The following is a 24,235-nucleotide window of genomic DNA, read 5'->3' on the forward strand; positions in this document are numbered from 1 at the left end:
TCATCTATTCTAGAGGACATCTTAGATCGCTGAGCCAACCACTTCCCATTCATCTATTCTAGAGGACATCTTAGATCGCTGAGCCAACCACTTCCCATTCATCTATTCTAGAGGACATCTTAGATCGCTGAGCCAACCACTTCCCATTCATCTATTCTAGAGGACATCTTAGATCGCTGAGCCAACCACTTCCCATTCATCTATTCTAGAGGACATCTTAGATCGCTGAGCCAACCACTTCCCATTCATCTATTCTAGAGGACATCTTAGATCGCTGAGCCAACCACTTCCCATTCATCTATTCTAGAGGACATCTTAGATCGCTGAGCCAACCACTTCCCATTCATCTATTCTAGAGGACATCTTAGATCGCTGAGCCAACCACTTCCCATTCATCTATTCAAGAGGACATCTTAGATAGCTGAGCCAACCACTTCCCATTCATCTATTCTAGAGGACATCTTAGAAGCATTTACTTTGAAGCTGCACGTCACTCACTCCCAGATCACTGAATGCAGGGATGACTCCAGGAGAGATCAAAAGGAAAGATGTAGAGGGAGAGACGGGGAGAGCGAGAAGCATAGAAAGAGTGAAGGGAAGAGAGAGAGAGAGATGCTTGGAGAGAAGCAAGACACAGAGAGAGAAAGAGAGAGAGAGCGAGAGCCTTCATGTCTGTGTTTTTTCCTGCTTTCACTCCTCCCAGCCCCAGGCAAGACAAGCCAGTGACCTTTCACTGTGCCACGGTCTGCATACTCCTTCCCTAGTCACACAGTCCTAGTAGTCACACAGTCCTAGTAGTCAGACAGTCCTAGTAGTCAGACAGTCCTAGTTGTCAGACAGTCCTAGTAGTCACACAGTCCTAGTAGTCAGACAGTCCTAGTAGTCAGACAGTCCTAGTAGTCACACAGTCCTAGTAGTCAGACAGTCCTAGTTGTCAGACAGTCCTAGTAGTCACACAGTCCTAGTAGTCACACAGTCCTAGTAGTCAGACAGTCCTAGTAGTCAGACAGTCCTAGTAGTCACACAGTCCTAGTAGTCAGACAGTCCTAGTTGTCAGACAGTCCTAGTAGTCACACAGTCCTAGTAGTCACACAGTCCTAGTAGTCACACAGTCCTAGTAGTCAGACAGTCCTAGTAGTCAGACAGTCCTAGTAGTCACACAGTCCTAGTAGTCAGACAGTCCTAGTAGTCAGACAGTCCTAGTAGTCACACAGTCCTAGTAGTCACACAGTCCTAGTAGTCACACAGTCCTAGTAGTCAGACAGTCCTAGTAGTCAGACAGTCCTAGTAGTCAGACAGTCCTAGTAGTCAGACAGTCCTAGTAGTCAGACAGTCCTAGTAGTCAGACAGTCCTAGTAGTCAGACAGTCCTAGTTGTCACACAGTCCTAGTAGTCACACAGTCCTAGTAGTCACACAGTCCTAGTAGTCACACAGTTCTAGTTGTCAGACAGTCCTAGTAGTCACACAGTTCTAGTAGTCAGACAGTCCTAGTAGTCAGACAGTTCTAGAAGTCACACAGTTCTAGTAGTCAGACAGTCCTAGTAGTCAGACAGTTCTAGAAGTCACACAGTTCTAGTAGTCAGACATTTCTAGTAGTCAGACAGTTCTAGAAGTCACACAGTTCTAGTAGTCAGACAGTCCTAGTAGTCAGACAGTCCTAGTAGTCAGACAGTCCTAGTTGTCAGACAGTTCTAGTTGTCAGACAGTCCTAGTAGTCACATAGTTCTAGTAGTCAGACAGTTCTAGTAGTCACACAGTTCTAGTTGTCAGACAGTCCTAGTAGTCAGACAGTTCTAGAAGTCAGACAGTTCTAGTAGTCAGACAGTTCTAGAAGTCACACAGTTCTAGTAGTCAGACAGTTCTAGTAGTCAGACAGTTCTAGTAGTCAGACAGTTCTAGAAGTCACACAGTTCTAGTAGTCAGACAGTTCTAGTAGTCACACAGTCCTAGTTGTCAGACAGTCCTAGTAGTCACACAGTCCTAGTAGTCACACAGTTCTAGTAGCCAGACAGTTCTAGTAGTCAGACAGTCCTAGTAGTCACACAGTTCTAGTAGTCAGACAGTTCTAGTTGTCAGACAGTCCTAGTAGTCACACAGTTCTAGTAGTCAGACAGTTCTAGTAGTCAGACAGTTCTAGTAGTCACACAGTCCTAGTTGTCACACAGTCCTAGTAGTCACACAGTTCTAGTTGTCACACAGTCCTAGTTGTCAGACAGTTCTAGTAGTCACACAGTTCTAGTAGTCACACAGTCCTAGTTGTCACACAGTCCTAGTAGTCACACAGTTCTAGTAGTCAAACAGTTCTAGTAGTCACACAGTCCTAGTTGTCACACAGTCCTAGTAGTCACACAGTTCTAGTAGTCAGACAGTTCTAGTAGTCACACAGTCCTAGTTGTCACACAGTCCTAGTTGTCAGACAGTTCTAGTAGTCACACAGTTCTAGTAGTCACACAGTCCTAGTTGTCACACAGTCCTAGTAGTCACACAGTTCTAGTAGTCACACAGTTCTAGTAGTCAGACAGTTCTAGTAGTCAGACAGTCCTAGTTGTCACACAGTTCTAGTAGTCACACAGTTCTAGTAGTCAGACAGTTCTAGTAGTCAGACAGTTCTAGTAGTCAGACAGTCCTAGTTGTCACACAGTTCTAGTAGTCACACAGTTCTAGTAGTCAGACAGTTCTAGTAGTCAGACAGTTCTAGTAGTCAGACAGTCCTAGTTGTCACACAGTTCTAGTAGTCACACAGTCCTAGTAGTCAGACAGTTCTAGTAGTCAGACAGTCCTAGTTGTCACACAGTTCTAGTAGTCACACAGTCCTGGTAGTCAGACAGTTCTAGTAGTCAGACAGTCCTAGTAGTCAGACAGTTCTAGTAGTCAGACAGTTCTAGTAGTCAGACAGTCCTAGTAGTCAGACAGTCCTAGTAGTCACACAGTTCTAGTAGTCACACAGTCCTAGTAGTCACACAGTTCTAGTAGTCACACAGTCCTAGTAGTCACACAGTTCTAGTTGTCACACAGTCCTAGTAGTCACACAGTTCTAGTAGCCAGACAGTCCTAGTAGTCAGACAGTTCTAGTAGTCAGACAGTTCTAGTAGTCAGACAGTCCTAGTTGTCACACAGTTCTAGTAGTCAGACAGTTCTAGTAGTCAGACAGTTCTAGTAGTCAGACAGTCCTAGTAGTCACACAGTTCTAGTAGTCACACAGTCCTAGTAGTCACACAGTTCTAGTAGTCACACAGTCCTAGTAGTCACACAGTTCTAGTAGCCAGACAGTTCTAGTAGTCACACAGTTCTAGTAGTCAGACAGTTCTGGTAGTCAGACAGTTCTAGTAGTCAGACAGTTCTAGTAGTCAGACAGTCCTAGTAGTCAGACAGTCCTAGTAGTCAGACAGTTCTAGTAGTCAGACAGTTCTAGTTGTCAGACAGTCCTAGTAGTCACACAGTTCTAGTAGTCAGACAGTTCTAGTAGTCAGACAGTTCTAGTAGTCACACAGTCCTAGTTGTCACACAGTCCTAGTAGTCACACAGTTCTAGTTGTCACACAGTCCTAGTTGTCAGACAGTTCTAGTAGTCACACAGTTCTAGTAGTCACACAGTCCTAGTTGTCACACAGTCCTAGTAGTCACACAGTTCTAGTAGTCAAACAGTTCTAGTAGTCACACAGTCCTAGTTGTCACACAGTCCTAGTAGTCACACAGTTCTAGTAGTCAGACAGTTCTAGTAGTCACACAGTCCTAGTTGTCACACAGTCCTAGTTGTCAGACAGTTCTAGTAGTCACACAGTTCTAGTAGTCACACAGTCCTAGTTGTCACACAGTCCTAGTAGTCACACAGTTCTAGTAGTCACACAGTTCTAGTAGTCACACAGTCCTAGTTGTCACACAGTCCTAGTAGTCACACAGTTCTAGTAGTCAGACAGTCCTAGTTGTCACACAGTCCTAGTAGTCACACAGTTCTAGTAGTCAGACAGTTCTAGTAGTCAGACAGTTCTAGTAGTCAGACAGTCCTAGTTGTCACACAGTTCTAGTAGTCACACAGTTCTAGTAGTCAGACAGTTCTAGTAGTCAGACAGTTCTAGTAGTCAGACAGTCCTAGTTGTCACACAGTTCTAGTAGTCACACAGTTCTAGTAGTCAGACAGTTCTAGTAGTCAGACAGTTCTAGTAGTCAGACAGTCTAGTTGTCACACAGTTCTAGTAGTCACACAGTCCTAGTAGTCAGACAGTTCTAGTAGTCAGACAGTCCTAGTTGTCACACAGTTCTAGTAGTCACACAGTCCTGGTAGTCAGACAGTTCTAGTAGTCAGACAGTCCTAGTAGTCAGACAGTTCTAGTAGTCAGACAGTTCTAGTAGTCAGACAGTCCTAGTAGTCAGACAGTCCTAGTAGTCACACAGTTCTAGTAGTCACACAGTCCTAGTAGTCACACAGTTCTAGTAGTCACACAGTCCTAGTAGTCACACAGTTCTAGTACACAGTCCTAGTAGTCACACAGTTCTAGTAGCCAGACAGTCTAGTAGTCAGACAGTTCTAGTAGTCAGACAGTTCTAGTAGTCAGACAGTCCTAGTTGTCACACAGTTCTAGTAGTCAGACAGTTCTAGTAGTCAGACAGTTCTAGTAGTCAGACAGTCCTAGTAGTCACACAGTTCTAGTAGTCACACAGTCCTAGTAGTCACACAGTTCTAGTAGTCACACAGTCCTAGTAGTCACACAGTTCTAGTAGCCAGACAGTTCTAGTAGTCACACAGTTCTAGTAGTCAGACAGTTCTGGTAGTCAGACAGTTCTAGTAGTCAGACAGTTCTAGTAGTCAGACAGTCCTAGTAGTCAGACAGTCCTAGTAGTCAGACAGTTCTAGTAGTCAGACAGTCCTAGTAGTCAGACAGTCCTAGTAGTCAGACAGTTCTAGTAGTCAGACAGTTCTAGTAGTCACACAGTTCTAGTAGTCAGACAGTCCTAGTAGTCAGACAGTCCTAGTAGTCAGACAGTTCTAGTAGTCAGACATTTCTAGTAGTCACACAGTTCTAGTAGTCAGACAGTTCTAGTAGTCACACAGTCCTAGTAGTCACACAGTTCTAGTAGTCACACAGTCCTAGTAGTCAGACAGTCCTAGTAGTCAGACAGTCCTAGTAGTCACACAGTTCTACACTCTTTGATAAAAGGGTTCCAAAAGGGTTCCCTTAGGATAACCCTTTTTTGTTCCAGGTAGAACCATTTTGGGTTCCAGGTAGAACCCTCTGTGGAAAGGGACATATATGGATCCCAAAAGGGTCGTACCTGGAAACAAAAATGGTTCCTCAAAGGGTTCTCCTGTGAGGACAGCCGAAGAACCATTTTAGGTTCTAGGTAGAAACCTTTTCTTTAAAAGTTGGCTGCTTTACTGCATTAACAGGGCCTCTCTGTCTCTCCCTGAAGTGGAGTGAACTCCAGTCTTGGCCTGTGAGAGAGTGTCTATCGTGTTTAAGATGAGATGAGTTCCTGAGTGCAGAGATGAAGTATGAAAAGTAGGTAGGCCTGTGAGAGTGTCACAAGTTGTCTATCGTGTTTTAGATATGCGTGCCGAGATGAGACTCGTTTCGAATGAACACGCTGAAGTACAAAAGCAATATGTCACATCTATCAGATGTATCTTTCTCATGGGAGTGCCGTGTCGACAGAAGAGGTGTGTATCACCCACAATGGGCATCTCACGGGTTAAGTCTGAGGGTCTGAGAGAGTGGCTACAGGGTCGACAGAAGAGGTGTGTATCACCCACAATGGGCATCTCACGGGTTAAGTCCGAGGGTCTGAGAGAGTGGCTACAGGGTCGACAGATGAGTTTCAGTGCCAAGGCCCTTATCAAGTGAACACACTGCAGTTTAAAAGCAGTATTTCAGTATTTCAGGCTGAGTAGAGGAGGAATGGAACTGATGAAAAACACACCACAGGCAGAGTGTCTGAGTGTCTGAGGGACTGAGTATTGATTTGCCTCAGTTAACCCTTCACTGGAGTGGAGCCTTACATCATGAGTAATGGTTTGTGAGTCTTTTAGCTTTTTTAGTTGGGGTTCATTGGTTAGAGCTGTTTGTTGACTATTGGGGTGGTTAAATGCCATGTATGTTTACCTAAGTATTAGTCTGAGAGAGTATTTCAGATCGGCCAAAAGCATATTAGTCTTATAGTTTAGGATAGAAAACAGAAGAGAAAATCTCAGCTCTCCCCGCCGTACCTCACCTCACTCCCCCCTTACCTCGCCTCACCTCACCTCACCCCCCCTTTACCTCACCTCACCTTAACCTCACCTCACCCCCCCTTACCTCACCTCACCTCACCCCTCCCTTTACCTCGCCTCACCTCACCTCACCCCCCTTTACCTCGCCTCACCTTAACCTCACCTCACCCCCCCCTTACCTCGCCTCACCTTAACCTCACCTCACCTCACCCCCCCCTTACCTCGCCTCACCTCACCTCACCCCCCCTTACCTCGCCTCACCTTAACCTCACCTCACTCCCCCCCCTTACCTCGCCTCACCTTAACCTCACCTCACTCCCCCTTATCTCGCCTCACCTTAACCTCACCTCACTCCCCCCTTACCTCACCTCACCTTAACCTCGCCTCACTCCCCGCCGTACCTCACCTCACCTTAACCTCACCTCACTCCCCCTTACCACGCCTCACCTTAACCCCACCTCACCCCCCCTTACCTCGCCTCACCTCACCTCACCCCCTTTACCTCGCCTCACCTCACCCCCTCTACCACGCCTCACCTTAACCTCACCTCACCTTAACCTCACCTCACCTCATCCCCCCTTACCTCACCTCACCTCACCTCACCCCCCCCCCACCACGCCTCACCATAACCTCGCCTCACCTTAACCTCACCTCACCTTAACCTCACCTCACCTTAACCTCACCTCACCTTTACCTCACCTCAACTTAACCTCGCCTCAACTTAACCTCGCCTCCCCTCTCCACACATTAAATAGGATGAATTGATCTGAGGTTTCCATAGGCACAATATTGACTTGTCTGTTCTTTGTCTCTTCTCAGGAGTCGATTTCAAAATGAAGACGCTAGAGATAGATGGCATCAAAGTGCGGATACAGATTTGGTAAACCAAAAGCAGCTGCATTCATATTCTACATTGACACCATGTTAGTCATTTAGGAGGACACTCGTGTTCAGGCTTACAGTGGCTGACATACGGCTGCTTTACAGACGGGACACTAAACAAGTTCAGACAATAGGACATCCCCTCTCTGTAGTGCACAAAAACCTTTCGCAATGACTCGTACCTCAAGATTAAAAACTTTTTTTTGAACTCACAAAGATCCACCGTGGATCGAAACAGCCTGATATTATCACTATTCACTGGCCTGTATGGTTATTTTCTAAGAGAGGGTGATTGACTTTTGATTTCTTCCAGGGACACAGCAGGACAGGAGAGATATCAGACCATCACTAAGCAGTACTACAGACGAGCACAGGTATGATAACTACTATTCCTCATGATATTGCAGGTACGAGGTCAGATCAGGTATGATAACTACTATTCCTCATGATATTGCAGGTACGAGGTCAGATCAGGTATGATAACTACTATTCCTCATGATATTGCAGGTACGAGGTCAGATCAGGTATGATAACTACTATTCCTCATGATATTGCAGGTACGAGGTCAGATCAGATAAGATAACTACTATTCCTCATGATATTGCAGGTATGAGGTCAGATCAGGTATGATAACTACTATTCCTCATGATATTGCAGGTACGAGGTCAGATCAGGTATGATAACTACTATTCCTCATGATATTGCAGGTACGAGGTCAGATCAGGTATGATAACTACTATTCCTCATGATATTGCAGGTACGAGGTCAGATCAGGTATGATAACTACTATTCCTCATGATATTGCAGGTACGAGGTCAGATCAGGTATGATAATGACTATTCCTCATGATATTGCAGGTACGAGGTCAGATCAGGTATGATAACTACTATTCCTCATGATATTGCAGGTACGAGGTCAGATCAGGTATGATAATGACTATTCCTCATGATATTGCAGGTACGAGGTCAGATCAGGTAAGATAACTACTATTCCTCATGATATTGCAGGTACGAGGTCAGATCAGGTAAGTTAACTACTCTCTCTGCTAGTTAGTGTCATAGTAACAGTTTCGTGGTGCTAGTTGGTGTCATAGTAACAGTTTCCTGGTGCTAGTTGGTGTCATAGTAACAGTTTCATGGTGCTAGTTAGTGTCATAGTAACAGTTTCCTGGTGCTAGTTAGTGTCATAGTAACAGTTTCGTGGTGCTAGTTGGTGTCATAGTAACAGTTTCCTGGTGCTAGTTAGTGTCATAGTAACAGTTTCCTGGTGCTAGTTAGTGTCATAGTAACAGTTTCCTGATGCGAGTTAGTGTCATAGTAACAGTTTCCTGGTGATAGTTAGTGTCATAGTAACAGTTTCCTGGTGCTAGTTAGTGTCATAGTAACAGTTTCCTGATGCGAGTTAGTGTCATAGTAACAGTTTCCTGGTGCTAGTTAGTGTCATAGTAACAGTTTCCTGGTGCTCGTTAGTGTCATAGTAACAGTTTCGTGGTGCTAGTTGGTGTCATAGTAACAGTTTCCTGGTGCTAGTTAGTGTCATAGTAACAGTTTCCTGATGCGAGTTAGTGTCATAGTAACAGTTTCCTGGTGCTCGTTAGTGTCATAGTAACAGTTTCCTGGTGCTAGTTGGTGTCATAGTAACAGTTTCCTGGTGATAGTTAGTGTCATAGTAACAGTTTCCTGGTGATAGTTAGTGTCATAGTAACAGTTTCCTGGTGCTAGTTAGTGTCATAGTAACAGTTTCCTGGTGCTCGTTAGTGTCATAGTAACAGTTTCCTGGTGCTAGTTAGTGTCATAGTAACAGTTTCCTGGTGCTAGTTAGTGTCATAGTAACAGTTTCCTGGTGCTCGTTAGTGTCATAGTAACAGTTTCCTGGTGCTCGTTAGTGTCATAGTAACAGTTTCCTGGTGCTAGTTAGTGTCATAGTAACAGTTTCCTGGTGCTCGTTAGTGTCATAGTAACAGTTTCCTGGTGCTAGTTAGTGTCATAGTAACAGTTTCCTGGTGCTAGTTAGTGTCATAGTAACAGTTTCCTGGTGCTAGTTAGTGTCATAGTAACAGTTTCCTGGTGATAGTTAGTGTCATAGTAACAGTTTCCTGATGCTAGTTAGTGTCATAGTAACAGTTTCGTGGTGCTAGTTGGTGTCATAGTAACAGTTTCCTGGTGATAGTTAGTGTCATAGTAACAGTTTCCTGGTGCTAGTTAGTGTCATAGTAACAGTTTCCTGGTGCTAGTTAGTGTCATAGTAACAGTTTCCTGGTGCTAGTTAGTGTCATAGTAACAGTTTCCTGGTGCTCGTTAGTGTCATAGTAACAGTTTCCTGGTGCTAGTTAGTGTCATAGTAACAGTTTCCTGGTGCTAGTTAGTGTCATAGTAACAGTTTCCTGGTGCTCGTTAGTGTCATAGTAACAGTTTCCTGGTGCTCGTTAGTGTCATAGTAACAGTTTCCTGATGCAAGTTAGTGTCATAGTAACAGTTTCCTGGTGCTAGTTAGTGTCATAGTAACAGTTTCCTGATGCGAGTTAGTGTCATAGTAACAGTTTCCTGGTGATAGTTAGTGTCATAGTAACAGTTTCCTGATGCTAGTTAGTGTCATAGTAACAGTTTCGTGGTGCTAGTTGGTGTCATAGTAACAGTTTCCTGGTGATAGTTAGTGTCATAGTAACAGTTTCCTGGTGCTAGTTAGTGTCATAGTAACAGTTTCCTGGTGCTAGTTGGTGTCATAGTAACAGTTTCCTGGTGCTAGTTAGTGTCATAGTAACAGTTTCCTGGTGCTAGTTAGTGTCATAGTAACAGTTTCCTGATGCAAGTTAGTGTCATAGTAACAGTTTCCTGGTGCTAGTTAGTGTCATAGTAACAGTTTCCTGGTGCTCGTTAGTGTCATAGTAACAGTTTCGTGGTGCTAGTTGGTGTCATAGTAACAGTTTCCTGGTGCTAGTTAGTGTCATAGTAACAGTTTCCTGGTGCTAGTTAGTGTCATAGTAACAGTTTCCTGATGCGAGTTAGTGTCATAGTAACAGTTTCCTGGTGCTAGTTAGTGTCATAGTAACAGTTTCCTGGTGCTAGTTAGTGTCATAGTAACAGTTTCCTGATGCAAGTTAGTGTCATAGTAACAGTTTCCTGGTGCTAGTTAGTGTCATAGTAACAGTTTCCTGGTGCTAGTTACTGTCATAGTAACAGTTTCCTGGTGCTAGTTAGTGTCATATTAACAGTTTTCTGGTGCTAGTTAGTGTCATAGTAACAGTTTCCTGGTGCTAGTTGGTGTCATAGTAACAGTTTCCTGGTGATAGTTAGTGTCATTGTAACAGTTTCCTGGTGCTAGTTAGTGTCATAGTAACAGTTTCCTGATGCAAGTTAGTGTCATAGTAACAGTTTCCTGGTGCTCGTTAGTGTCATAGTAACAGTTTCCTGGTGCTCGTTAGTGTCATAGTAACAGTTTCCTGGTGCTAGTTAGTGTCATAGTAACAGTTTCCTGGTGCTAGTTAGTGTCATAGTAACAGTTTCCTGGTGATAGTTAGTGTCATAGTAACAGTTTCCTGGTGCTAGTTAGTGTCATAGTAACAGTTTCCTGGTGCTCGTTAGTGTCATAGTAACAGTTTCCTGGTGCTAGTTAGTGTCATAGTAACAGTTTCCTGATGCAAGTTAGTGTCATAGTAACAGTTTCCTGATGCAAGTTAGTGTCATAGTAACAGTTTCCTGGTGCTCGTTAGTGTCATAGTAACAGTTTCGTGGTGCTAGTTGGTGTCATAGTAACAGTTTCCTGGTGCTAGTTAGTGTCATAGTAACAGTTTCCTGGTGATAGTTAGTGTCATTGTAACAGTTTCCTGGTGCTAGTTGGTGTCATAGTAACAGTTTCCTGGTGCTCGTTAGTGTCATAGTAACAGTTTCCTGATGCAAGTTAGTGTCATAGTAACAGTTTCCTGGTGCTCGTTAGTGTCATAGTAACAGTTTCCTGGTGCTCGTTAGTGTCATAGTAACAGTTTCCTGATGCAAGTTAGTGTCATAGTAACAGTTTCCTGATGCAAGTTAGTGTCATAGTAACAGTTTCCTGATGCAAGTTAGTGTCATAGTAACAGTTTCCTGGTGCTCGTTAGTGTCATAGTAACAGTTTCGTGGTGCTAGTTGGTGTCATAGTAACAGTTTCCTGGTGCTAGTTAGTGTCATAGTAACAGTTTCCTGGTGATAGTTAGTGTCATAGTAACAGTTTCCTGGTGATAGTTTTATTTAAATGTTTTATCTTCGATCCAGCAACCTTTCGGTTACTGTCCCTACACTCTAACCACTAGGCTACCTGCCATCCCTACACTCTAACCACTAGGCTACCTGCCATCCCTACACTCTAACCACTAGGCTACCTGCCATCCCTACACTCTAACCACTAGGCTACCTGCCATCCCTACACTCTAACCACTAGGCTACCTGCCATCCCTACACTCTAATCACTAGGCTACCTGCCATCCCTACACTCTAATCACTAGGCTACCTGCCATCCCTACACTCTAACCACTAGGCTACCTGCCATCCCTACACTCTAACCACTAGGCTACCTGCCATCCCTACACTCTAACCACTAGGCTACCTGCCACCCTATTTAGTGTCATAGTAACAGTTTCCTCCTGTCCACTCACCACCCTTATCACCCATGGATACTATAATACGTGGTGTTGCTTTGACAACCATAACAGAATCAGATGACATGTTTCTCCCCTTCCCTTCCCTTCCCTTCCTTCCCCTCCCCTTCCTTCCCCTTCCCTCCCCTTCCTCCCCTTCCTCCCCTTCCTCCCCTTCCCTTCCCTTCCCTTCCCTTCCCTTCCCTTCCCTTCCCTTCCTTCCCCTTCCCTTCCCTTCCCTTCCCTTCCTTCCCCTCCCCTCCCCTTCCCTTCCTTCCCCTTCCCTCCCCTTCCTCCCCCCTTCCTCCCCCCCCTTCCCTTCCCCTCCCCTTCCTTCCCCTTTCCTCCCCTTCCTTCCCCTCCCCTCCCCTTCCCTCACCTTCCCTTCCTTCCCTTCCCTTCCCTCCCCTCCCCTCACCTTCCCTTCCTCCCCTCCCGTCCCCTTCCCTTCCCTTCCCCTCCCCTTACCTCACCTTCCCCTCCCCCCCTCCCCTTCCTCCCCCTCCCCTCCACTTCCTTCCCCTCCCCTCCCCTCCCCTTCCTCAACCTTCCCTCCCTTCCCTTCCCTCCCCTCCCCTCCCCTTCCCTTCCTTCCCTCCCTTCCCTCCCCTCACCTTCCCCTTCCATTCCCTCCCTCCCTCCCTCACCTTCCCCTTCCATTCCCTCCCCTCCCCTCACCTTCCCCTCCCCTCCCTTCCCCTCACCTCACCCTCCCCTTCCATCCCCTCCCCTCCCCTCACCTTCACTTCCCCTCCCCTCACCTTCCCTTCCTTCCCCTTCCCTTCCCTTCCCTTCCCTTCCCTTCCCTTCCCTTCCCTTCCCTTCCCTTCCCTTCCCTTCCTTCCTTCCCCTCCCCTCACCTTCCCCTTCCCCTTCCCCTCCCCTCCCCTCCCCTCCCCTCCCCTCCCCTCCCCTCCCCTCCCCTCCCCTCCCCTCCCCTCCCTCCCTCCCTCCCTCCCTTCCCTTCCCTTCCCTTCCCTTCCCTTCCCTCACCTTCCCTTCCTTCCCCTTCCCTTCCCTTCCCTTCCCTTCCCTTCCCCCTTCCCCTCACCTTCCCTTCCCCTCCCCTTCCCCTCACCTTCCCTTCCCTTCCCTTCCCTCCCCCTTCCCCTCACCTTCCCTTCCCTTCCCTTCCTTCCCTCCCCTTCCCTTCCCTTCCCTTCCCTTCCCTTCCCCTTCCCTTCCCCTTCCTTCCTTCCCTCCCCTCCCCTCCCCTCCCCTCCCCTCCCCTCACCTTCCCTTCCCTCCCCTCACCTTCCCTTCCCTTCCCTTCCCTTCCTTCCCTTCCCTTCCCTTCCCTTCCCTTCCCTCCCCTTCCCTTCCCTTCCCCTCCCCTTCCCTTCCCTTCCCTTCCTTCCCTTCCCTTCCCCTCCCCCCCTTCCCCTCACCTTCCCTTCCCTTCCCTGCCCCTTCCCCTCACCTTCCCTTCCCTTCCCTTCCCTTCCCTTCCCTTCCCTTCCCTTCCCTTCCCTTCCCTTCCCTTCCCCTCCCCTCACCTCACCTTCCCTTCCTTCCCCTCCCCTCCCCTCACCTTCCCTTCCCTTCCCTTCCCTTCCCTTCCTTCCCCTCCCTTCCCTTCCCCTCACCTCACCCTCCCCTCCCCTCCCCTCCCCTCCCCTTCCCTTCTCTCCCCTTCCTTTCCCATCCCTCATCTCCTTCCTGCCTCTCTTCTCTCCTCGTCCATCCTCTCCCCGCCCCTCTCCTTTCCTTTTCTCCTCTCTTCAGGGAATCTTCCTGGTTTATGACATCACAAGTGAGCGATCCTTCCAGCACATCATGAAGTGGGCCAGCGATGTGGACGAGGTGAGATCAAGGGAGTTGGGGGTTAGAGGTTCAGGCTAAAATGTTTTATAATGGCACAGGTGCTTTTGTCAAATCATACAGAATGACTCTGTCTCGCTTTCTCTTCCCTCTCTTTCTTCGCTTTGTCTTCCCTCTCTGTCCCTCACCCCCTCTCTCCCTCCCCCTCTTCCTTTCTTCCCATCTCCCTCCCTCCCTCCATCTCCCGCTCTATCCCTCCCCCTCTTCCTTTCTTCCCATCTCCCTCCCTCCCTCCATCTCCCGCTCTATCCCTCCCCCTCTTCCTTTCTTCCCACCTCCCTCCCTCCCCCCTCCCTCCCTCCCTCCCTCCCTCCCTCAGTATGCTCCTGATAACATCCAGAGGATCCTCATAGGGAACAAGTCAGACGAGGAGGAGAAGAGACAGGTTGCTACAGGACAGGGCAACAAGCTGGCCAAGGATTATGGGATGGACTTCTTTGAGACAAGTGCCTTCACCAACTATAACATCACAGAGGTGAGTGGCTGACAGCTCCTGAACAAACACTGTGTATGGTCGCCTGTCTGTCACAGGCCAACGCCAAGCACCACGGCCGGACTACTGGTACGCAGGTGAACCAGGGCAACCACACTTAATGGAACAACATTTCATCCTGAGTCACTTTGTCTTAGTCTGTATCTCCCAGAGTCCAAGTGATATATACAGTGATATATATATATGCACAGTACATATATATATAGAGTACCAGTCAAACGTTTGGATACAACTACTTATTTGAGGGTTTTTCTTTATTTTGATGATTTTCTACATATTTGAGATTCTTCAAAGTAGCCCACCTTTTCCTTGATGACAGCTTTGCACACTCGTGTTTAACAATTGTTTTGGTTACTACATGATTCCATATGTGTTATTTCATAGTTTTGATGTCTTCACTATTATTATACAGTGTAGAACAGAGTTTTAAAGAAAGAAAAACCATTGAATGAGTAGGTGTGCCAAACTTTTGACTGCTACTGTTCATATATACACACTACTGTTCATATATACACACTACTGTTCATATATACACACTACTGTTCATATATACACACTACTGTTCATATATACACACTACTGTTCATATATACACACTACTGTTCATATATACACACTACTGTTCATATATACACACTACTGTTCATATATACACACTACTGTTCATATATACACACTACTGTTCATATATACACACTACTGTTCATATATACACACTACTGTTCATATATACACACTACTGTTCATATATACACACTACTGTTCATATATACACACTACTGTTCATATATACACACTACTGTTCATATATACACACTACTGTTCAAAAGTTTGGGGTCACATAGAAATGTCCTTGTTTTCCATGAAAAAATACATGAAATGAGTTTCAAAATGAATAGGAAATATAGTCAAGATGTTGACATGGTTATAAATAATGATTTTTTTTTATTGAAATAATAATTGTGTCCTTCAAACGTTGCTTTTGTCAAAGAATCCTCCATTTGCAGCGATTAAAAACTTGCAGTTGTTTGGCATTGTAGTTGTCAATTTGTTGAGGTAATCTGAAGAGATTTCACCCCATGCTTCCTGAAGCACCTCCCACAAGTTGGATTGGCTTAATGGCTTGGCTCCCACAACAGCTCAATAGGGTTGAGGTCCAGTGACTGTGCTGGCCACTCCATTATAGACAGAATACCAGCTGACTGCTTCTTCCCTACATAGTTACCATACGGTCAAGCTGCTCCCACAACAGCTCAATAGGGTTGAGATCCAGTGACTGTGCTGACCGCTCCTTGGTCCAGTGTCTTTCTTTTTATTGGCCAGTCTGAGATATGGCTTTTTCTTTGTAACTCTTCCCAGAAGGCCAGCATCCCGGAGTCGCCTCTTCACTGTTGACGTTGAGACTGGTGTTTTTCCACTCCTCTTTCTATTCTGGTTAGAGCCAGTTTGCGCTGTTCTATGAAGGGAGTAGTACACAGCATTATACGAGATCTTCAGTTTCTTGGCAATTTCTCTCATGTAATAGTCTTCATTTCTCAGAATGAGAATAGACTGACGAGTTTCAGAAGAAAGTTCTTTGTTTCTGGCCATTTTGAGCCTGTAATTGAACCCACAAATGCTGATGCTCCAGATACTCAACTAGTCTACAGCAGGCCAGTTTTATTGCTTCTTTAATCAGAACAACAGTTTTCAGCTGTGCTAACATAATTGCAAAAGGGTTTTCTAATGATCAATTAGCCTTTTAAAATGATAAACTTGGATTAGCTAACACAACGGCACGTTGGAACACAGGAGTGATGGTTGCTGATATTGGGCCTCTGTACGCCTATGTAGATATTCCATAAAAGATCTGCCGTTTCCAGCTACAAAATAGTCATTTACAACATTAACAATGTCTACACTGTCACGTTCTGACCTTAGTTCTTTTGTTATGATTTTGTTTTAGGTTGGTCAGGGCGTGAGTTGGGTGGGTAGTCTTATGTTCCTTTTTCTATGTGGTGTTTTTGTGTTCTGCCTGGTATGGTTCTCAGTCAGAGGCAGGTGTCGTTAGTTGTCTCTGATTGAGAATCATACTTGGGTAGCCTTTTCCCACCTGTCTGTTGTGGGCTGATTATGTTCTGTGTCTGTGTGTTCCACACGGAACTGTTTTCGTTATTTCACATTGTTATCTTGTATTTTTCTATTAAAAGAATCATGAACACGTACCACGTCCTCCGATCCTTCCTACTCCTCCTCCTCCTCAGAGGAGGAGGAAGACCGTTACATACACTGTATTTCTGATCAATTTTATGTTTTTTTTAATAGACGAAAATGTGTTTTTCTTTAAAAATACAAGGACATTTCTAAGTGACCCCAAACTTTTGACCGGTAGTGTATTTGGGCATTTGGAAAGTATTCAGACCCCTTCACTTTTTCATTACATTGTTACGTTACCGCCTTGTTCTAAAATGGATTAAATGAAATAAAAATCCTCATCAATCTATGAGATTGGTATCCCATAATGACAAAGAAAAAACTGGTTTATAGAAATGTTTGCAAATGTATAAATAAAAAAACAGAAATGCTTTATTTACAGAAGTATTCAGACCCTTTGCTATGAGACTAAAAATAGAGCTCAGGTGCATCCTGTTTCCATTGATCATCCTTGAGATGTTTCTACAACTTGATTGGAGCCCACCTGTAGTAAATTCAATTTATTAGACATGATTTGAAAAGGCACACACCTGTCTATATAAGCAAAAACCAGGCCATGAGGTCGAAGAAATGATCCTTAGAGCTCTGAGACAGGATTGTGTCGGGGCACAGATCTGGAGAAGGGTACCAAAACATTTCTGCAGCATTGAAGGTTCCCAAGAACACAGTGGCCTCCACCAGTCCTAAATGGAAGAAGTTTAGAACCACCAAGACTCTTCCTAGAGCTGGCCGCCCAGCCAAACTGAGCAATTGGGGGAGAAGGGCCTTGATCAGGGAGGTGACTAAGAACCCGATGGTCACTCCGTCACTCTCCAGAGTTCCTCTGTGGAGATGGGAGAACCATCTCTGCAGCACTCCACCAATCAGGCCTTTATGGTAGAAGGCGAGGTCAGTACAGGTGCATCAAAGCTGTCACTGAGAGGATGAAAACAGCTTCTATCTCAAGGCCATCAGATTGTTAAATAAACATCACTAGCACATAGACTTAAAATCACTGCTGCTGCCCTATATACATAGACTTAAAATCACTGCTGCTGCCCTATATACATAGACTTAAAATCACTGCTGCTGCCCTATATACATAGACTTAAAATCACTGCTGCTGCCCTATATACATAGACTTAAAATCACTGGCCACTTTTATTTATTTATTTAATTTTATTTCACCTTTATTTAACCAGGTAGGCTAGTTGAGAACACCTTTATTTAACCAGGTAGGCTAGTTGAGAACACCTTTATTTAACCAGGTAGGCTAGTTGAGAACACCTTTATTTAACCAGGTAGGCTAGTTGAGAACACCTTTATTTAACCAGGTAGACTAGTTGAGAACACCTTTATTTAACCAGGTAGACTACTTGAGAACACCTTTATTTAACCAGGTAGGCTAGTTGAGAACACCTTTATTTAACCAGGTAGACTAGTTGAGAACACCTTTATTTAACAAGGTAGGCTAGTTGAGAACACCTTTATTTAACCAGGTAGGCTAGTTGAGAACACCTTTATTTAACCAGGTAGGCTAGTTGAGAACACCTTTATTTAACCAGGTAGGCTAGTTGAGAACACCTTTATTTAACCAGGTAGGCTAGTTGAGAACACCTTTATTTAACCAGGTAGGCTAGTTGAGAACACCTTTATTTAACCAGGTAGGCTAGTTGAGAACACCTTTATTTAACCAGGTAGGCTAGTTGAGAACACCTTTATTTAACCAGGTAGACTAGTTGAGAACACCTTTATTTAACAAGGTAGGCTAGTTGAGAACACCTTTATTTAACCAGGTAGGCTAGTTGAGAACACCTTTATTTAACCAGGTAGGCTAGTTGAGAACACCTTTATTTAACCAGGTAGGCTAGTTGAGAACACCTTTATTTAACCAGGTAGGCTAGTTGAGAACACCTTTATTTAACCAGGTAGGCTAGTTGAGAACACCTTTATTTAACCAGGTAGGCTAGTTGAGAACACCTTTATTTAACCAGGTAGGCTAGTTGAGAACAAGTTCTCATTTACAACTGCGACCTGGCCAAGATAAAGCATAGCAGTGTGAACCAACAACAACACAGAGTTACACATGGAGTAAACAATTAACAAGTCAATAACACAGTAGAAAAAATAAAAAAAGAGTATATACATTGTGTGCAAAAGGCATGAGGAGGTAGGCGAATAATTACAATTTGTATTCTATTCTACTGTAGTAGTGTATGCCACTCTGACATTGCTCGTCCATATATTTATATATTCTTAATTCCATTATTTTACTTTAGATTTGTGTGTATTGTTGTGAAATTGTTAGATATTACTTGTTAGATATTACTGTTGGAGCTAGAAACACAAGTATTTCGCTACACTGCAATAACATCTGCTAACACGTGCATGTGACCAATACTATTTGATTTTATTTGAGTGGCCAGACGGAAGCCACTCCTCAGTAAAATGCACGAAAGCCCACTTGGAGTTTGTCAAAAGGCACCTAAAGACTCTCAGACCATGAGAAACCAGATTCTCTGGTCTGATTCAGGCTTGGCCTGAATGCCAAGCGTCACGTCTGGAGGAAACCTGGGACCATCCCTATGGTGGTAGCAGCATCATGCTGTGGGATGTTTTTCAGCGGCAGGGACTGGGAGACTAATCAGGATCGAGGCAAAGATGAACGGAGCAAAGTACAGAGAGATCCTTGATGAAAACCTGCTCCAGAGCGCTCAGGACCTCAGACTGGGGCAAAGGTTCACCTTCCAACAGGACAACGACCCTAAGCACACAGACAAGACAACACAGGAGTGGCTTCGAGACAAGTCTCTGAATGTCCTTGAGTGGCCCAGCCAGAGCCCGGACTTGAATATGATCGAACATCTCTGAAGACACCTGAAACTAGCTGTGCAGCGACACTCCCCATCCAACCTGACAGAGCTTGAGAGGATCTGCAGAGAATAATGGGAGAAACTCCCCAAATACAGGTGCGCCAAGCTTGAAGCTTCGTACCCAATGAAACTCGAGGCTGTAACCGCTGCCAAAGGTGCTTCAACAAAGTAAAGGGTCTGAATACTTATGTAAATGTCATATAAGTTTTTCATTTTTTATAAATTTTGCAAACATTTCTAAAAACCTGTTTTTGCTTTGTCATTATGGGGTATTGTGTGTAGATTGATGAGGGGGGCAAAAACAATTTAATCCATTTTAGAATAGTCAAGGGGTCTGAATACTTTCTGAAGGCACTGTATACAGTTATATATCCAGGCTGTATCACATCCGGCCGTGATCGGGAGTCCCACAGGGCTGCGCACAATTGGCCCAGCGAGTCCCACAGGGCGGCGCACAATTGGCCCAGCGAGTCCCACAGGGCGGCGCACAATTGGCCCAGCGAGTCCCACAGGGCTGCGCACAATTGGCCCAGCGAGTCCCACAGGGCGGCGCACAATTGGCCCAGCGAGTCCCACAGGGCGGCGCACAATTGGCCCAGCGAGTCCGGGTTTGGCCGGTGTCGGCCATCATTGTAAATAATCATTTGTTCTTAAACTGACTTGCCTGGTTAAATAAAGGTTACATTTAAAATATGTATACAGTGATATATATATACATAAAACAGATTTGCACTAACAGTTAAATTCGTCTTCAGCATTGCAAAAACAAAACATTTCACTTCTCTGTTTTCCTTGTGCCATGTTGCCACCCCTCCACCCCAGTCCTTCACACGATTGGCTGAGCAGGTCCTGGCAGCCAATAAGAAGGACCTGGACCTCCTAAGGGCGTCGGTCACAGACGAGCTCAACCTCGCCGCCCTGGAGGAGGAGGAGGGCATCACAGACGGGGCCGCCGCCTCACAGAAGGGCTGCTGGTGTTAAGGGCTGGGCCTGGTCAAAAGTAGTGCACTATGTAGGGTATACGGTGAGAAAAGTAGTGCACTATGTAGGGAATAGGGTGAAAAATAAGTAGTGCCCTATGTAGGGAATAGGGTGAGAAAAGTAGTGCCCTATGTAGGGAATAGGGTGGCACTTCTTATGTAAGAACTGGTTCTGGATGCGTCTCAAAACACACCCTATTCCCTATGCGAGATCTAGTTTAAAGTAGTGCACTTTGTAGGGAATAGGGTGGAGGGTGACACTTCTCTTCTTCATGTTAGAACCTGATTAATTAACGTAGCCGATTGCCTTTCTACCATCATAGGTGGTATACTGGCATTTGATAGGTTTTTTAAATTGTATTTTTCATTGTAGTTGTTAGATTCTGCCACAAGAGGGTGCTGCTGATACATGCTGCGTTATATACAAAGCTTTCGGTATTTAGAGTACACCGCAGGGCTGTTGATAAAGTGGTCACGACCCATTACACTGTTCTACTGTAATGCATCTCCAATGATCCACCGTTCCCCTTTATAGTACACTGCTCGGCTAAGCTCAGACCTACTGCGCCATAGGGAATACACTGTTTGTGGTACAGACAATGTTCCATTTAGTTCCAGCCTCGTCATTTTGTTTCTCGAGGCAACTTTCAATGACAATGTACATAATACTCCTAGTTTAATTGAACGTAATTACCATTACAGGCCTGTATAAAGTGTTGACATTTTTGATGGTCTTAAAATATTCCCTCTATGATTCTATCTACGATGACGTATTTTGTTTTCTTCTGTCATGTTATCCAGACTAGCAACGAACCAGCGAGAGATCTGCATGCGTCCACACTTCAAGACTCATATTTTTATTTCATTTTCTTGCAACTTCAATGAAGTTAATTATTCAAACTGGTCATTTATTAAACACTTAATTAAGCATTTGACCAGAGTGGTCTGACGTTATTATTCTTAACCTGGCCTATTCTCTCTACGACTGACACAATGTTAATAGTGCTACCATCAACAAAAACTCATGTTTATGTGTGCAAGTGATAATATGGTATGTAGTATTGAATGAAACGCTGGACTATGATTTCTAGATACAGATGAAATATGTATGTCTGTTTTGTTTGATGATGGGGGTGTGAGGGGGTACGTTTTGAATTGCATTTGGTGGATATATATATAACGTGCAACATTGTAATTATTTCACATGTTTATTGAATAAATGCTTGAAGATGAATGACTCATCGTGCTGCGGTAACTTTATGAAATAGAAAGGGTTAAATTGTAACGACGCAAGACGGAACAATAAAGTTTGAAATGAATTGAATTCCAGGCCACAGCGCCCGCTGCTTTTCATTAAGGATTTTTTTATATATCTGTCCCGGGTTCAGGGACTAATTTAAACCTGGGTGATAATGAAAAGCGAGCAGGACTGCGGCCCCCCGCGGTGTTGGAGAGGGAGGAGTCAGGAATAGAACGTGCGTCACAGTTGTAGTATTGATTTCTACCACTAGGTTGTAGAGTTGGATCACTCGTGTTTCACAGCACATGATCCTCTATACATCCGTGTCACTGTCGAATACCTGAAATAATCTGAAAGTCAAAATAACTGTATGACTGTATGACACGTAGTTCTATGAGGACTTTAACTAAAAAAAAACATTTTTAAACTGTTGTCTTTTATCATGACAAATCTGCTGATCGTGATGATACAAGCGATCTGTCATTGCTCAGCCCGAGGTGACAGTGAGGATGAATCTGCATAATGTTGAAAATGGATTATGTGGATGTGTTGCTGTGACATCTGGTTTACTGAAACGGCAGCTCTGGACATAGAACTGGAGCGAACAGAACGGACGTGGAACCTCTAACCATGACAATTTGTAGACGACAAGTAGACAGACTCATGTCTACACTCGCAATGGTTGCCTAGTATTTGGGATGCAATCATTTCCATCTTAGATAGTTGGCTATGGTGAGAGGCAACAGTTTGTTTCTGATAACTTGCTAGCAACCTGTTTTACTGTATAATTTAGCTTGATCAACAACTGCTGTGTCTTGGTCAAATTTAAAGAGGAGTTGAGTAAATAACTAAGCCACTAAAGTCTGGTTGCTTTACAACTGGTCACCATCTCCCTCTCCCTCACACAGTTTTGCACCGATCAGTTTCTCCACAGATGGATGAGCCCGCCTGCATGATGCCGAGAGTGTACAAAGTTGTCATCAAGGCAAAGGGTGGCTACTTTTTTCATACATTTAGATTTGTTTAACATTTTTTGGGTTACTACATGTTTCCATGTGTGTTGTTTAATAGTTTAATAGTTTTGATGTTTATTAATTACTATTATTCTACAACGCAGAAAAAAATAAAGAAAAACCCTGTCCAAACTTTTGACTGGTACTGTGTATATTCAAGGGTTTTTCTTTATTTTTACTGTTTTTCACATTTACTATGTTCCACATGTATGTATGTATGTATGTATGTATGTATGTATGTATGTATGTATGTATGTATGTATGTATGTATGTATGTATGTATGTATGTATGTATGTGTGTGTGTGTGTGTGTGTGTGTGTGTGTGTGTGTGTGTGTGTGTGTGTGTGTGTGTGTGTGTGTGTGTGTATATATATATATATATATATATATGTCAGAGCCAAAACCAAGCCATGAGGAATTGTCCGTAGAGCAATTTGTAACCACCAAGACTCCTCCTAGAGCTGGCCACCTGGCAAGACTGAGCAATCGGGGGAGAAGGGCCTTGGTCAGAGAGGTGACCAACAACCCGATGGTCACTCTGACTGAGCTCTAGAGTTCCTCTGTGGAGATGGGAGAACCTTCCAGAATAACAACCATCTCTGCAGCACTCCACCAATCAGGCCTTTATGGTAGAGTGGCCAGACAGAAGCCACTCATTAAAAGGCATATGACAGCCCACTTGGAGTTTACCAAAAGCCACATAAAGACTCAGACCATGAGAAACAAGATTTTCTGGTTTGATAAAACCAAGATTAAAATATTTGGCCTGAATAACAAGCATCATGTCTGGAGGAAACCAGGCAGCATCATGCTGTAGAGATGTTTTTTTTAGAGGCAATGACTGGGAGACTAGTCAGGATCGAGGCAAAGATGAACGGAACAAAGTACAGAGAGATCCTTGATGAAAACCTGCTCCAGATCGCTCAGGTCCTCAGACTGGGGAGATGGTTCACCTTCCAACAGGACAACGACGCTGAGCATACAGCCAAGACAACGCAGGAGTGGCTTCAGAACAAGTGTTTGAATGTCCTTGAGTGGCCCAGCCAGAGCCTGGACTTCAAATCAAATCAAATTTTATTTGTCACATACACATGGTTAGCAGATGCTAATGCAAGTGTAGCAAAATGCTTGTGCTTCTAGTTCCGACAATGCAGTAATAACCAACGAGTAATCTAACCTAACAATTCCACAACTACTACCTTATACACACAAGTGTAAAGGGATAAAGAATATGTACATAAAGATATATGAATGAGTGATGGTACAGAATGGCATTAGGCAAGATGCAGTAGATGGTATCGAGTACAGTATATACATATGAGATGAGTAATGTAGGGTATGTAAACATTATATTAAGTGGCATTGTTTAAAATGGCTAGTGATACATTTTTTTCCATTATTAAAGTGAGCTGGAGTTGAGTCAGTATGTTGGCAGCAGCCACTCAATGTTAGTGGTGGCTGTTTAACAGCCTGATGGCCTTGAGATAGAAGCTGCTTTTCAGTCTCTCGGTCCCAGCTTTGATGCACCTGTACTGACCTCGCCTTCTGGATGATAGCGGGGTGAACAGGCAGTGGCTCGGGTGGTTGTTGTCCTTGATGATCTTTATGGCCTTCCTGTAACATCGGGTGGTGTAGGTGTCCTGGAGGGCAGGTAGTTTGCCCCCGGTGATGCGTTGTTCAAACCCTTCCATACCCTCTCGAGAGCCTTACGGTTGAGGGCGGAGCAGTTGCCGTACCAGGCGGCGATACAGCCCGACAGGATGCTCTCGATTTTGCATCTGTAGAAGTTTGTGAGTGCTTTTGGTGACAAGCCAAATTTCTTCTGCCTCCTGAGGTTGAAGAGGCGCTGCTGTGCCTTCTTCACCACGCTGTCTGTGTGGGTGGACCAATTCAGTTTGTCCGTGATGTGTCTGCCGAGGAACTTAAAACTTACTACCCTCTCCACT

The 24,235-nt window shown here is 44.6% G+C and overlaps 1 protein-coding gene across 50 annotated transcripts in view; it reads left to right on the forward strand.

The window, feature by feature from the left end:
- Positions 1-21,272, forward strand: part of LOC118377262 (ras-related protein Rab-15-like) — a 37,404-nt gene extending 16,132 nt beyond the window's left edge. The window contains exons 2-11 of one of the 50 annotated variants that reach the window (XM_052524230.1): positions 7,025-7,085; positions 7,401-7,461; positions 7,495-7,561; positions 7,595-7,611; positions 7,845-7,911; positions 7,945-7,961; positions 8,045-8,111; positions 13,422-13,499; positions 13,837-13,992; positions 19,878-21,272. In XM_052524230.1, the coding sequence (XP_052380190.1) occupies positions 7,058-7,085; positions 7,401-7,461; positions 7,495-7,561; positions 7,595-7,611; positions 7,845-7,911; positions 7,945-7,961; positions 8,045-8,111; positions 13,422-13,499; positions 13,837-13,992; positions 19,878-20,036 (717 nt within the window). In that variant the 5' untranslated portion in view covers positions 7,025-7,057 and the 3' untranslated portion in view covers positions 20,037-21,272. Of the gene's footprint in view, positions 1-7,024; positions 7,086-7,400; positions 7,462-7,494; positions 7,912-7,944; positions 8,012-8,044; positions 8,112-13,421; positions 13,500-13,836; positions 13,993-19,877 lie in introns of those variants that run through there. The other 49 variants (XM_052524232.1, XM_052524233.1, XM_052524229.1 and 46 more) reach the window with 49 other exon arrangements.
- The last annotated feature ends 2,963 nt before the right edge of the window (positions 21,273-24,235 follow it).

The sequence above is a fragment of the Oncorhynchus keta genome, chromosome 8 (assembly GCF_023373465.1).
Source record: "Oncorhynchus keta strain PuntledgeMale-10-30-2019 chromosome 8, Oket_V2, whole genome shotgun sequence".
NCBI lineage: Eukaryota > Metazoa > Chordata > Actinopteri > Salmoniformes > Salmonidae > Oncorhynchus > Oncorhynchus keta.